We start from the raw sequence: 13,568 nt of genomic DNA on the forward strand, positions 1-13,568 counted from the left end.
ATTTACAGAAGCTCACTGGCTATAGTTCAAAAGTCCGGACGGCTTTATATCCAGCGTTATCTTAAAGAAGACAAACCCCAAGACTAAGGAGACGGTGACGCTTCCCCCAATGCGATTTCCTCAAGCGCACAGCAAACTAGCCGCTCAGCCCACTGCACTGGAAGCACGTCATTTTGCGGCATCTTATGCCTTATTTCGCGTGTGTAGCATGCAGAATCTACATATGATGATGCCTCCCACCTATCGTGATCTTTGGAAAAAGGAATTTGCCCAACTCAAGGTGGACGACGTAAAAGCGGGTAAGGCTTGGATGTATGAATCCGATCCCTTTACTGCGCAGCAAGAGCACCAAAATGCTGTCGCCGACTCCACGAAGCGCAAGGCTGAGCAAGATAGCAAGGGTAAGTTGAAGCAAAAGGAACCACTTGTGCAATTGGGCTCCGCCGGTGGTGACAACAAGCCTCCCCCTGGTATTCGTTGGCAAAAGGCGCCCAAGATTGAAATGGGCGAGAAAACACGCAGAAAGATCGAAGATTTGGTCAGGCAAAGCGCCCTTTGGAACCCCTATGGAGTTAAGATACATGATTCTGAAAAGAAAAGAATCGTGGACGACTTCAGCAATCTAGGATTCCGCAAGAGCCATGTTGAAGAAGCTGTGGCGGAATGTAAGGATAGGGAAGAAGCGTTAGAGTGGTTATTGATACACGTTCCGGAGGACGATCTCCCGAAATGGAGTCTTCCGGAGGGTTATTCGGCCGGCGTAACCCTTGCCAGTGGTGACCTGGCTCGGGAATCTAAAATAAAACGGCTGGCGTTGGCCGGCTACTCCACTGATCTATGCGCAAAAGCACTTGAGGATAACAATGATGATGAGCTCAAAGCAGCAGAATGTCTTCAAAGCCTGCTTGTCGACAGTGGGGATTTTTTCCCAAGTGGCGAATTGCCTGAAAGCGAACGTGACGCATGGGAAGAGGAGAACCAGACTCTGGAGGCAATATATGGTGAAAAATACAAAAAGCTGTCGAGCAATAAGTGCGAAATCATATCAGACCAGTTGCATTCGCAGTATGCTGTAGCCTATCAGTTCCAGAAGCCAGCTATCGCTTCATACCCTATCTGCCCTCTGGTTCTCACCATATCATCCAAAAAAATACCAGCTTATATACGCCTCAGCGCAATCAGAGAGGCTATCCAATATGCCTATGAGAACTTGCTTGGGGGCCCGATGGTCTTTAACCTGGTAGACTGGCTAGAGGAAAAGATACCTCGTATTCTCGAAAATCCTGGGAAGTTACGGAATATATCTATCGATACCCCGTCGAGGGTCGTTAATGAACACGCCAGACCAGCCAGCCTAAAAGGTTCCCGAACACTTCCGCATCGGACCAAGGTGCAAGGAGGAGCCCAGCAGAAAGCGGGCATTCGTGAAGCGTGGGAATCCAGGCATAGGGGCCCCGAGCAGCAGAAGATGATCATCGCCAGAAAGTGTCTTCCGGCTTGGGCCATGCAGGATGCAATTGTGCAAGCCGTGAACACATACCAGGTGACAATTATTTCCGGAGAGACTGGGAGTGGTAAAAGTACGCAGTCCGTTCAGTTTCTGCTTGATGATATGATTCGACGCGACCTCGGTTCGACAGCGAATATTGTCTGCACACAGCCAAGACGTATATCCGCGCTGGGCCTTGCTGATCGGGTCAGCGCTGAACGCTGCTCGGCCGTCGGGGACGAGGTTGGATATATCATTCGAGGAGATAGCAAATTTAAGTCTGGGCTTACGAAGATTACTTTTATGACAACTGGTGTGCTTCTACGTCGTCTACAAGTCGGTGGCAACAGTCTTGCGGAATCTCTCGCCGACATCACTCACGTCGTGGTTGACGAGGTACACGAACGAAGTTTGGATACAGACATCCTTCTAGCGATCCTGAAAGAAGCATTGAAGGCCCGACGTGACCTGAAGCTCATTCTGATGAGTGCGACACTAGACTCGGACCTCTTCGTACGGTATTTTGGCGGTGAGAATCAGGTTGGCCGAGTTAATATCGCAGGGAGAACTTTCCCCGTTGAAGATATCTACATTGGTCAGGTTGTCCAATTGACGGATTTGAACCAAGCGAGTGTTTTGTCGAATTGGGATGAATCTCCAGGGACCCTCGATGAACGGGAAGAGTTGTCCGTGGGCAAGGCTCTGCAGAGACTCGGGAAAGGAATTAGCTATCATTTGATCGCGGCCACCGTACGCCATATCGACGCCCAGCTTCAGGATCAACCCGGGGGCATCTTGATCTTCTTGCCGGGGACGATGGAAATAGATCGGTGTTTAGCAACCATGCGGGATTTCTCGTTCGCTCATCTGCTACCGTTGCATGCATCACTTACGCCGAACGAGCAAAAAAGGGTGTTTTTAGCCGCACCGAAAGGGAAGCGTAAAGTTATTGCCGCAACTAATGTTGCTGAAACGTCCATTACAATTGAAGACGTTGTCGCGGTCATCGACACCGGTAGAGTCAAGGAAACGCGTTACAGCCCGGCGGATAACATTGTCCGGCTCGAGGAGACTTGGGCGTCCCAGGCTGCCTGCAAGCAGCGCCGAGGTCGAGCGGGGCGAGTCAGAAACGGCACCTGTTATAAGTTATACACTCGAAACGCGGAGAATAATATGGCCCCCAGGCCCGCTCCGGAAATACAGCGGGTTCCGCTGGAACAGCTTTGTCTGTCTGTCAAAGCAATGAAGGGTATCGACGATGTAGCCGGTTTCCTCGCAAAGACCCTCACCCCGCCGGACACAGCTGCTGTGAAAGGCGCTATAGGCACGCTTCATCGCATAGGCGCACTGGACAACGATCAGCTAACCGTCCTCGGCCGATACCTGTCCATAATCCCAGCCGACCTGCGCTGTGCCAAGCTGATGGTGTTTGGTGTTATATTTGGATGTTTAGAGGCTTGCCTGAGCATAGCTGCCATCCTGACCGCTAAGAGCCCGTTCGCATCGCCGAAGGACCAACGAGACGAAGCAAAGGCCGCAAGGGCCAGTTTTTCAACCGGAGACGGGGACCTCCTGATTGACATGGTGGCGTATCAACAGTGGTCAGAGCGAGTCAAGTTACAGGGCTATCGGAGGACACTGGCTTGGTGTAACGACAATTTTCTGGTCCCCCAGACTCTTCGTGACATCACTTCTAATCGGGCCCAGCTATTGACCTCGCTAAAGGAGGTTGGCATACTGCCAGTTGGCTACCGAGGCGATGGAGAACTGTCCGAACGCCGGTGGAACCGGCATAACACAAACTGGCAGTTGCTCCGCGCTTTGATCGCTGGAGCATTCAATCCTCAGGTAGCCTCAATATCGTTCCCAGAAAAGAGGTTCGCCGCGTCGATGACGGGGACGATCGAAGTCGATCCCGAAGCGCGCACGATCAAGTACTTCAACGAGGAGAACGGGCGCGTGTTTGTGCATCCCAGCTCAGCGCTGTTCGACGCGCAGAGCTTCTCGGGAGCGGCGGCATACGTGAGTTATTTTTCGAAGATGGCGACGACTAAGGTGTTTGTCCGCGATTTAACCCGTAAGTTCTGATGTTTGTTTTTTTGGTCTCCCCGTTAAGTGAAATAACTACTCCGTACTCCGTACCTCCCTTTTTTCTTTTTCTTTTCTTTTCCTTTTTTTTTTTTTTTTTGGTCGCCACCAATGCTGATGATCCTTCCACAGCTTTCAATGCTTACTCGCTGCTTCTTTTTGGCGGGCCAATTACTCTGGACACACATGGCCGCGGTCTTGTGGTCGATGGATGGCTGTCACTCCGAGGCTGGGCTAGAATCGGGGTGCTTGTCTCGCGGCTGAGGATGCTACTTGATAAGGCGCTTGCAAGGAGGCTGGACAACCTTGACCTGGATATAAGCGAGGATGAGGTCGTCGAGGTTGTGAGGCATCTTGTTCTGCTCAATGGGCAAGATCATTGATTGATTTCGCTCTCCATGATACCTTTTTCTTTTCTTTTCTTTTTTTTTCTTTTTTCCTTTCTTTTCTTTTTTTATTAAAAAAAAAAAGCCACCACCTAATAAAAATACAAAGACTACGTTTCCGAACAGTTGGATAGACTTGCTAGGGTTAGCTTCGGTGCTTGAATTTTTGAAATAGATTTTGTTACTTTTTTCTTTTTCTCTTTTTTTTTTTTTTTTTTTTTTTTTTTTTTTTTTTTTTTGAAAATTCTTTTCTATTGAGTAATTTTTCCATTCTCTCCATTTGTCCTATTTGTCATTTTGCCCAATTTTCCCAATTTTTTTTCCCAATTTTTTTCCTTTTTTCCTCTTTTTTTTTTCTTTTTTTCTTTCTTTTTATTCATGTTTCTGAAGAAGGTTCGGCAAAGCCGGGGAGCGGCGGAGGGCCGTTGATCTGGGACATGGGGACAGCTGGGATTCCCCCCCCATGCCCTGGACGGTTCGGACGGCGTCGCCCTGGCTGGCGGTCGAGCGACACACAGAGCTTCCGGGCGGCCGTGCAGGGGACTCTTTCTGTCCGAAGCAACGAGCCGGGCGATTGGCTGGCATGACGACGGTGGCTGAGAAAACGGATTTGCCGTCTATTCCTCGAATGGTCTAGATTCTGGTCGGTTTTCCTGTGGTTTTTTTTTTTCTTTCTTTCTTTCTTTTTTTTTTTGTTTGACTTCCCGCGCTTCTCAGCCTTTTTCATAAGTTCATTTGTCCTTTTTGGCAGCCCTCGGAGGGTTGGTCTGCGCTTCGCCCCGGGTGGAGGAGGCGATTTATGGTGACGGGCCCTTTCGGCACGCTTCTTCGCTCGCACTTCTGCTGCTTCGTTTTCCTAAATAAATAAAAAATAAATAATTAAAGATAAATAAAGATATAATGAATAAATAAGTAGAGATAAATAAAGATAGAATGGATAAATGAATAAGTAAAATAGAACAAGAACAATTTAAAGCAAAAAGGAGACGCGGAACGTGGTCCGGATTTCAAAGCTCCAAGTCGCCGTGCTCCACAAAACAATCCCACTCTTCAGAGGGCCCCAAAACTCAAGTGGAGGAACCCAGATCGAGGGCATGTTTAGGTGTGTGTGACCGTGATGGGGGGTTTTCGGCTGCCCGTAGCAGAATTATCGCGAGATCTCTCGTATCTCCGGCCATGGCGCCGCGGCTTTGCCTGGACGCACTTGCGGATCATCTGAAGAGGGTAATTCATCCAACTCGTTTTTCCTCTGTACGGAGTACGAGCGTCAGGGCACAGCCTGGGCTCACTGTTCAGCAGAGGTGGGGGGGTGTGTTTTGTGTTTCCAGGTGGGTTGGGAGGAAAAGGATTGGTGGTCAGTCCGACTCGAGGACGCAATGCATCTGTAGCCGCCCGCCTGTGTGAAGGTGTGCACTGCAGATGGAGGATATCGTCCGTACTCCATAGCCGGGACGATCCCAGAGAGTTTTACTTTTCGAGATATTACATAGCATCTTTCGATAACTTACTTGTTTCTTTTTTCCTTTTTCCTTTTTTTTTTTTTTTTTTTGTTTTTTTATTTTTTTATTTCTTATTTTTTTTATTTTTTTTTTGGCCTGCTCGGCGGATATGGGCTGGTCTAGTTCTTGACCGGCCGGATTCCAGACGAAGCCAGGACTCGTTAACTAAGCAGGCTGCCCCTTCTCGAGCCTTTTTCCGTCCCCCTCAACAGCCAAATCCCCAGTTCTTCTCTCTCACTCTCTCTCACTCTCTCTCTTACACTCTCACTCTCACTCACTCTCTCTTTACACTCTCACTTTCTCCAGTCATCGTCTCCTGTCCTGCTGTGCTCTCGCATCCTCGCTCCCTCTCACGCCCCGCCCAGCTGTATGGAATCCATGAGCTAGCGTGTCTCCCTTTGTCTGTCGTGGTGGTCGCGGTGGCTCTGCATCTTCCCGCCGTCCTGCATGTCCACTCACAACGCCCGCTGTCCCTCCAAGCTTCATGCACCTCTTATTAAAACATTGGCCATCCGGATGATCGTCAAAACCTGTACGTCAATACTTCAGCTGGCCATCTTTCGTCCCCCTTCGGCAGGAATCCCCCCGTCCACCGTCACTCACCCGTTCTATTCTGCACGCCCACTGTCCAATGTTTTGCTTCTTCCGCTGACCCATCGCTCCGCACCGTTACTAGCATCTTTCAAATCCCGCCCCGTGATTCGGGAACACCTTTCGACCGTAGCTCTTCGTTGTCAATAACGATTTCTCTTCTCCACGTCTTTTGCCTCCCCTCCTCTCCCCCCACACATCGTCTCCCGCCCTGGACCCTCAGCACTACTACCTCCATAGTTGGCGGACAACGATGGATGAGTCCGACGCTGCTGCGTCAAACGACCCCGCCGAATCAAACCCCGATCCTGCCCTTATCTCCAGCTCACCACCCGAAGCAGTCGTCCCCAAGGCCCCCATCAAGCCCATTGACTATGTCTCCCGTTTCTTCGAGGCGGGTCAGAGCAACGCCATCGAGCAGCTCGTCGCACTCAAGGATGAGCTGAGGGATGCCGACACCGAATCGTTTTGGACCCGGCTCATGGAAGGATTGACCACGATCTGTCATGCTCAGTGTGCGTTCGTCGCCAAGGAAAGCCACAAGGATGATGATGATGATGATGATGATGAAGACACCGACGTTGAGATGCTGTCTTTGGACGAACGTAGTTCTTCTCTGCTAGGTGTGGCTGTCTACTACAACGACGGCAAGGGGTTTCAAGCGATGCATAGAGATTACAGATATCTGTCCTGGGATATCCCCTGTACTTCAATGAATCACGACAAGGTCTGTCTGGTGCCGGAGAGCTTGCCTGCTGTTATCGGGAAAGATGCGGATCGACTGCCTTTCCCCGTCGAAGCCTATCTTGCTGTTCCTCTCTTCTCAGCGGGGAGGTGTTTCGCTCATGTAGGCATGCTGTGGACGGCGGAGGGCTTGCTCTCACGGGACGTCTCGTGGCCGTATCTTGAAATGATTCTCCATTCCCTGGAAGACTTGATACTTCAGCATATAGCCGTCGATGAAGGCCACAGGAAACCTCCACACCTTCAAAGGTGGGAGGAGCTCGATAGGAGGTTGTTGCAGGGCAAGCCCACAAAAACGGTTGTAAACCAGAGCAATCCCATGGCTGCTCCAGCTTTTAAACCGTATGCAAGAAGCTTATCACATGAGCTTCGAACCCCAATGCAGGGTGTGGTCGGTATGTTAGATATCATGCATGCTACCGTTCAGGAGAAGCTTGAGAATAAGCTGGATCCCAGCTTGGTCCCAATGTTTACTGAATTTCGCGAAAACATCGAAGCGGTTCAAGGTCAGCAGGGAAACCGAAACCCCAACCCCCCTTTCGCCCACGCTTTAAACATTGGCATGGCCAGTTGATTGTTGACGTGTTTCTACAGATAGCGCCAGACGGGCCATTGAAGCGGCCGATAATATCGTCCATGCGTACAACTTGAACATGCAGGTCCCTGATACCCCCCAGAACCCTGCGGACGAAGAGATGCAAAACGGCTCGTTTCGATCAAGCGGCGACTCACATGAAAATCGCCCAAACATATTTATCGAAGGCAGCAATATCATGGTCAACCCCTACAAACGCAGGCGAAGCACTCCAATGGACTGGCAGTCCTCATCGTCGCCGAAACATCGATGCACCCCTTCGTCCCGCCGTGGAGTCTCTCCTCGCACTGCAGAGTTAAGAAGTGCGATCGAAGAGAGTGACAAGATCGTACACTCTACGCCTCAAGATGCGATGGACGACGCTTTGTTGGATGCTGTCGCTCGACGCCCGTCGACAACTCGTGAATCCCAGTCGTCGCGTCCCTTACGCGCTGTCTTTCCGCCCATGGTCTTGCACTACACAAAAGTCCGAGACTTGCTTCGCCTGGTCATCAACGAGTCGCTTCAAGTGGGTGGCCGCCCGGATTCAGCCAGAGTCGAGTCCACAGATTGTGGTGAAAGAATTGAAGTACAGACGCTGGGTTGCAACGGTCAAGCCTCCACAAAATACATCGACTGGTGGGTGGATCCATCGGTCCCAGAGAGCCTATGTGTCGATGAAAAGGACCTCACGAAACTTGTCTCTTGCGTGTTCCTGAATGCCCTCAAGTTCACCGAAGTTGGAGAAATTACCGTCGCCGTCACAGTCGGCGGCAAACCGCCTTGTGTCTTGATCAACGTCAAGGATACCGGAACGGGTATACCGGAAGCCTTTCTGCCAAAGCTGTTCAAACCCTGGGCCCGTGAAGATGGCTCGACTACACGAAGCAAAGAAGGACTCGGGTTGGGTTTGATGGTCGCTAAGGGGCTGTCTCGAAAGCTCGGCGGAGATCTAGTATGCGTTCGCTCATCGACGACGGAGCCGAATCGTGGCTCAGAGTTCCAAATTCGGCTTCCCTTGTTCCCTAGCGATAGCGTCAGCCGTCCACCCACCCCTTACACGAACAGCTCAACACCTAGATCTACTGCACCGTCCGTGGGGACTGATGGTGCACACAGCCCCCCTACCGATCAGCCCAAGCCAAAAATAAATGGAGAAGTTTCTTCGCCTCTGGCCTCGCCGACGCTGCCTGACACGAAGGATCCCGGTCAGCAGAACGGCGTTCATCAGAGTCAAATGATACGCCGCTTGTCTGGAAACTCTAAACCGATACCGCTTATGAGGCATACATGTGATAAGACGTTGGCCAAAAGACACCCCTTGACATTCCTTGTTGCGGAAGATAACAAGATCAACCGTCGAATACTGGTTAATATGTTGGCAAAACTTGGTTATAGCGATGTCTACGAGGCATTTGACGGAAAAGAGGCAGTACGGATCGTGAGCGAAATCCTATCAAGCCAAGCCTCGTCGCCTCCTCCGTCAACACCAAGCGCGCCTATTTCGACCCGTTCGAGAAGCAATTCCGATATCACCTTACCCAATACACCTGTAAACCAGCCCCCCAGCAACCACAGTACCTTGGCCATGGACCCCGCAAATCCAACTCAAACTCAATCACCGCCGGACTCTGACCAGGAAGCTGACAAGACTCTTCCTTCCACCAAGGATTACAAAGCCATTGACCTTGTTCTGATGGACCTTTGGATGCCTGACATGGATGGATACGAAGCAACGGAGAAGATCTTTGCGTTGGTAGAGGAGTACCGCGAGCGTCTTGCGAATATTGATCTCAATGCAGATGGCCCTGGCCAAACGTCACAGCCGGTATCGCTTGGACCCCCAACGGTGTTTGCAGTCAGCGCAGATGTGACAGACGAAGCGCTGGACCGGGCAAATCGCGTTGGGATGGCGGGATATATGACGAAACCATACAAACTGAGAGATTTAGAAAGGCTGATTGAAGAGTTCTGTTCTGCGAGGGAGCGATAAAAGAAAAAGACTACATTTTGGATCACGGATTTTGCTTACTATTCTTCTTTTTTTTTCCCCATATAACTTCCCTCCCTCTTTCTGTTACTGGTATCTGAATCGGTTCCGCTATGTACAGAGCACCTTTTGTGAGGTCCTCTGCAACATCATAAATGATATCCCCTCTTTGTTTGCATTGGGTTTTTGCCTTTTCGTCCTATTCAAAGCCTTTTTAATTAATTGATGAGGTATGATATTCCCCGACAATAATCAATGAAGAATTACATATTTCGGCTGAGTACCTTACCTCTTTTCTTTTCTTTTCTTTTTTTTTCCCTCCTACAATCAACTACCGTTCCTTTAAAGACATTTTCTGCTACGGAGTATACATGAGGTCGATCTATAAAGTCTAGCTTTAGAGAACAAGCCTAGCCAAGTAGTGACATACCGTTACTCAACTTCATGACGGCGAAAGAGACCTCGATGAACTTCATCTACTTTGTAAACTTTAGAACCAAGCCAATCGAAGGCCTGTACTGCGTACTCCATAGATATCTCGCCGATTCACTGCTTACCTGTATGATCGTTGGGGCGAAAAATGAAACCTTTTTGCAGCTTTTGACTTTTTTCGAGCAACTCGAACCTCGCAGCCCTAAGCCCTAAGCCCTAATTTGGTTGTGCCCACACCAACCCGCAAAGCCAGCCAATTAGTCAGACAGTCCTGTTTGTGCACAACGAATTCTTCCGTCTCTCGAACGACAAACCGGCCATCGACGACCAAACGCCGCCCCATCTCCAACAGTCAACACCACCAACCGGTTCCCGTCACAATTCATTCGAGATGGCGAACGAACGCTCCGGACTCATTCTCGGCTTGAACAAGGGCCATGTACGTCTCCCTGTCCTCCCCACACAGCACACACACAAAAAATATCACCCAAGCTGGCGCCAGCGCGAGCGCCCATTGTTTGGGAAATACAATTTTCGAAAAGAAAAAGGAGAATCAAGGGAAACGATGGGGATAGAACCTTTTTTTTGCTAATGATGGGGAATTGTGTGTGATATTTAGAAAACCTCCGCCATCGAGAAGCGCCCCCGCATCTCGAGAAGAAAGGGTGCCTTGTCCCGCCGTACCGCGTTCGTCCGAGAGATCGTCAAGGAAGTCGCTGGTCTCGCACCGTATGAGCGCCGCGTCATCGAATTGTTGAGAAACTCCCAGGATAAGCGTGCCAGGAAGTTGGCTAAGAAGAGAGTAAGGGCTTTTCCCCTCCTCCACTCCCTTTTTTATATCCTCTTTGGGCTTTTTGGGGGGAGGGGATGATGCGATGTTGGTGCTTTGGATGACTTTGGAAATCTTGGAGAAGGGGGAGAGAGAGAAGTGCATGAGATGCTTTTCCAACCATATGAAGCAGTGGGATTCCAAGTCGCCCAACAACAACTCCCCCCCGGTCCAATTTACTCGAATACACTGAGGGAATTGCGTGACGTTTACTGACATTCGCCTTTTTCCTTTGCTACTAGCTCGGTACCTTCGGCCGTGCCAAGAGAAAGGTCGACGAGATGCAGAAGGTCATCGCTGAGGCCAGACGGACTGGTGCTCACTAAATCCGACTCTGCGATGTGGAGGGGGCAGCAGTAGCCTGGGGTGGTCGTAGTGCAAAGAGTCCATGGCCTTGCGTGTGCCATCGAGAGACGGGCAGAGAGTTGTGTTATGCGACATCTGGACCTTTTCTTAGGCGAGAGAGAGAAGGGAAGCCTCGATTTCTTACTGGGAAACAAGGCGCAGGGCTCGGTGAACTTTTCGTGGGGCATCTGTTTTTTGACGATGGGCTTCGAGATTATGTTTTTTTTTTTATTTCATGTGGTTTAAATCGCACCCATCCGTCGACAAATCGAAGCTAGAAATCACCGAAACCAAAATCAATAATGACATGATTCCCTGATATCCTTTTTTCCTTTTTTTTTTTTAAAAAAAAAAAAAATTCTTTTGAAGCCAGCCATGTTCGCACCACTACTTCCGGGGGACTCAATCTGTCAATTTAAGGACTTCTTTTACCTATGGCAAATGACGGCGTTGCTTTTCATTATCAGCGAGCTCGCCAATCTAATGTAGGCTATTTTGTTCATTTCTGTAAGTGTACAAATCATGCATTCATAACAAAACCATACCCCGTCGTGAAACTCCCAAGTCATCAGAACCAATTCATCGCGGCAACAGAAATAATAAGCCAAAAAAAAAGTCTTATCCCCGTCTGTAAGGGATTATTATATTGTTTTATTCATTTCTTCCCAGGTAACTTCAACCATTTCGGGACACCACCTCCGCCACCTTTCTTACCACCCTTATCACCCCCGTCCCCGAGCTTCCTCAGCCATGATCTCTTGTCTTCTTCGCGGCCCTCCGCCGGGACGGCGGCGACGTCTTTAACTTTGATCTGGCTCGCCTTTTCCCTGAGCTCGGGGAGAAGTAGGGGAACTCCTGCGCTGCGCGCGGCGAGGGCAGCGTGATCTTTCCACAAAAAGTTGACCAGGACGCGGCCATTCATTCTGAGATCTGCAATGAGGAATTTATCGGGTGTGTCGGGAATGATTACCTGTCCCTTGTGTGCAACGGGATCGTGCGAGACGTTGGGGAAGAAGGAGAGAGAAAATTCCTCTTTCGCAAGAGGAGCGTCAAGACAGCTTCGAACAAATGCATGCAGTGATCCAGCCGTATCCTCTCGGTTGAATTTAGACACCACCTGACTTTGATCTGGAAATCGAACTTTAACGTCGACTTCTGTGACTTTGGCTAGCTTCTCCTTGACCGCAGACTCTTGTGCGGCGAGTTCGGCGTCTCCTGCTAGTCGTTTGTTACGACCAGCCAGGTTCAGTCGATGCTGATGCGCCTTCGCATGGTCAACCGTAGGTATATAATCTTCTTCGTTATATGGTGTTTGAGCCGATTGAGGGGTTGTACTTGATGGGGGAGCGAAAATTGTAACCGGTCGAGATGATACAAGAGGGTGCTGCGGTTCTTCTGAGACGGATTGTGATGACTCAGGCACAATTGCTGCGCTTCCCGCAGCCACAAGATCGGTGTTGGACGGAGTAGCTTGCGACGTTGTCTCACGTGCGCTCTCTCCCGTTCCAGAAGAGATGCGAGTCTCGGAAACTGGTGGAGACTTGTCTAGCGGCGTCTCCTCGGCATCAACAGACTTGAAATATGCATCGATCTCGCTCATAGCCTCTTCCAGGGGTCGGTCCGTGGTGCGAAAACTCAGCCTGAGGAGAGCACTTCCGCTGTTCAATCCCAGCTGAGCCAGGGTCCTCTGAAGGTCTGTAAAAGAAGAAAGCTCTCTTCCTACAAGTTGGATCACGGGAGTTTCATAGAACAGCCTTCCCGACCCGGATGTGCCCGATGTCGTGTTTGGAGCTCCCCGCGCGGTTAGGTTTCTCGTCGTTCCATTTCCTGCCACCCCAGATTCAAACTTGCGTAGTACGAGCCAGAGAGTGGTGCTGCTTGGGAACTTATCCGTCAGCCGACCACCGGGCACGCCTTTCGCCTCTGACTCGGGAAGTTGGAGTGCGATGGAGACGACTGAAGGTGAACGAGAGAGCTGTACAAGTTCGAGCTTGGCCCCGGAGCTGAGGCCAGATAATCTGATGGAGAGTGAGAGATCCACCTGTTTCTTCTGATGCCTGGAGCCATAGTCATTAGCATCAAACGGCGGGAAAGGCAAATAAAGGTAGAGCACGCTCACTTCAAGCCATATTGCGTAGCATCGAGACCTAGCTTTGCGCACGCTTCTCCTAAGACATCGCTGAGATGTTTGGCCGGCGTGACCTTGACGGTGGCTCTTCGAGCTGTAGAGTCAATCACCACCACGTGCGATGCCATGTTGGTGATCCCGCAGCTGAAGCCGGCTTCCAAACTCCTTCAAGATATCCTTTAGCGGGATATCACTATGCGGCGCGGATGGAGTGGCGGGGCAAAGGGTTGGATTTGGGGGGAAGGAAACGGCGAGAAGAGGTGGAATGCCGATTAAATAGAAATGTCGGGATATCACAGACTCAAAGACAAGAATAAATACATTAAATACAAACCGAAGATGCCGTTGTTGTCAATGTTGCTGTCTCGAGGGCCGTTGCAGGACGAGCAGGCAGCGGGCCAATCGTCATCTGGCTGGTTGGCTGGAGCTAAGAACAGAAACGCCCAGTCGAGCTTCTCTTGAAGCTTCCCCCA

General features: G+C 50.3%; 4 protein-coding genes across 4 annotated transcripts; 3 read left to right on the forward strand and 1 right to left on the reverse strand.

Moving 5' to 3' along the window:
* Positions 1–246: 246 nt before the first annotated feature.
* Positions 247–5,359, forward strand: D8B26_007900 (uncharacterized protein). The gene is made up of 2 exons (XM_003067376.2): positions 247–3,566; positions 3,710–5,359. The coding sequence occupies exons 1-2, from the start codon at positions 311–313 to the stop codon at positions 3,958–3,960; spliced, it is 3,507 nt and encodes a 1,168-aa protein (XP_003067422.2). The 5' UTR covers positions 247–310; the 3' UTR covers positions 3,961–5,359.
* Positions 5,360–5,479: 120 nt separating this feature from the next.
* Positions 5,480–9,719, forward strand: D8B26_007901 (uncharacterized protein). The gene is made up of 3 exons (XM_003067377.2): positions 5,480–5,994; positions 6,139–7,303; positions 7,392–9,719. The coding sequence occupies exons 2-3, from the start codon at positions 6,307–6,309 to the stop codon at positions 9,362–9,364; spliced, it is 2,970 nt and encodes a 989-aa protein (XP_003067423.2). The 5' UTR covers positions 5,480–5,994; positions 6,139–6,306; the 3' UTR covers positions 9,365–9,719.
* A 358-nt stretch (positions 9,720–10,077) lies between these two features.
* On the forward strand, positions 10,078–11,288 carry RPL36 (60S ribosomal protein eL36). Its single transcript, XM_003067378.2, has 3 exons — positions 10,078–10,232; positions 10,413–10,595; positions 10,865–11,288. The coding sequence occupies exons 1-3, from the start codon at positions 10,185–10,187 to the stop codon at positions 10,946–10,948; spliced, it is 315 nt and encodes a 104-aa protein (XP_003067424.1). The 5' UTR covers positions 10,078–10,184; the 3' UTR covers positions 10,949–11,288.
* A 124-nt stretch (positions 11,289–11,412) lies between these two features.
* On the reverse strand, positions 11,413–13,474 carry D8B26_007903 (uncharacterized protein). Its single transcript, XM_003067379.2, has 2 exons — positions 13,087–13,474; positions 11,413–13,024 (listed from the first exon to the last, which is right to left on the reverse strand). Exons 1-2 carry the CDS (start codon positions 13,221–13,223, stop codon positions 11,623–11,625), a joined length of 1,539 nt encoding a protein of 512 aa, XP_003067425.2. The 5' UTR covers positions 13,224–13,474; the 3' UTR covers positions 11,413–11,622.
* Positions 13,475–13,568: the final 94 nt, after the last annotated feature.

Source organism: Coccidioides posadasii, chromosome 4 (assembly GCF_018416015.2).
Source record: "Coccidioides posadasii str. Silveira chromosome 4, complete sequence".
Classification (NCBI taxonomy): Eukaryota; Fungi; Ascomycota; class Eurotiomycetes; order Onygenales; family Onygenaceae; genus Coccidioides; species Coccidioides posadasii.

Excerpts from the sequence above, each read along its gene's own strand:
- D8B26_007903 (XM_003067379.2), bottom strand. The coding sequence starts at position 13,223 with ATGGCATCGCACGTGGTGGTGATTGACTCTACAGCTCGAAGAGCCACC. Across the intron at positions 13,025-13,086 it reads GCTACGCAATATGGCTTGAA|GCATCAGAAGAAACAGGTGG; the intron begins GTGAGCGTGCTC and ends CTATGGCTCCAG.
- RPL36 (XM_003067378.2), top strand. The coding sequence starts at position 10,185 with ATGGCGAACGAACGCTCCGGACTCATTCTCGGCTTGAACAAGGGCCAT. Across the intron at positions 10,233-10,412 it reads TCGGCTTGAACAAGGGCCAT|AAAACCTCCGCCATCGAGAA; the intron begins GTACGTCTCCCT and ends TGTGATATTTAG. Across the intron at positions 10,596-10,864 it reads GGAAGTTGGCTAAGAAGAGA|CTCGGTACCTTCGGCCGTGC; the intron begins GTAAGGGCTTTT and ends CTTTGCTACTAG.
- D8B26_007900 (XM_003067376.2), top strand. The coding sequence starts at position 311 with ATGTATGAATCCGATCCCTTTACTGCGCAGCAAGAGCACCAAAATGCT. Across the intron at positions 3,567-3,709 it reads GTTTGTCCGCGATTTAACCC|CTTTCAATGCTTACTCGCTG; the intron begins GTAAGTTCTGAT and ends ATCCTTCCACAG.
- D8B26_007901 (XM_003067377.2), top strand. The coding sequence starts at position 6,307 with ATGGATGAGTCCGACGCTGCTGCGTCAAACGACCCCGCCGAATCAAAC. Across the intron at positions 7,304-7,391 it reads AAACATCGAAGCGGTTCAAG|ATAGCGCCAGACGGGCCATT; the intron begins GTCAGCAGGGAA and ends GTGTTTCTACAG.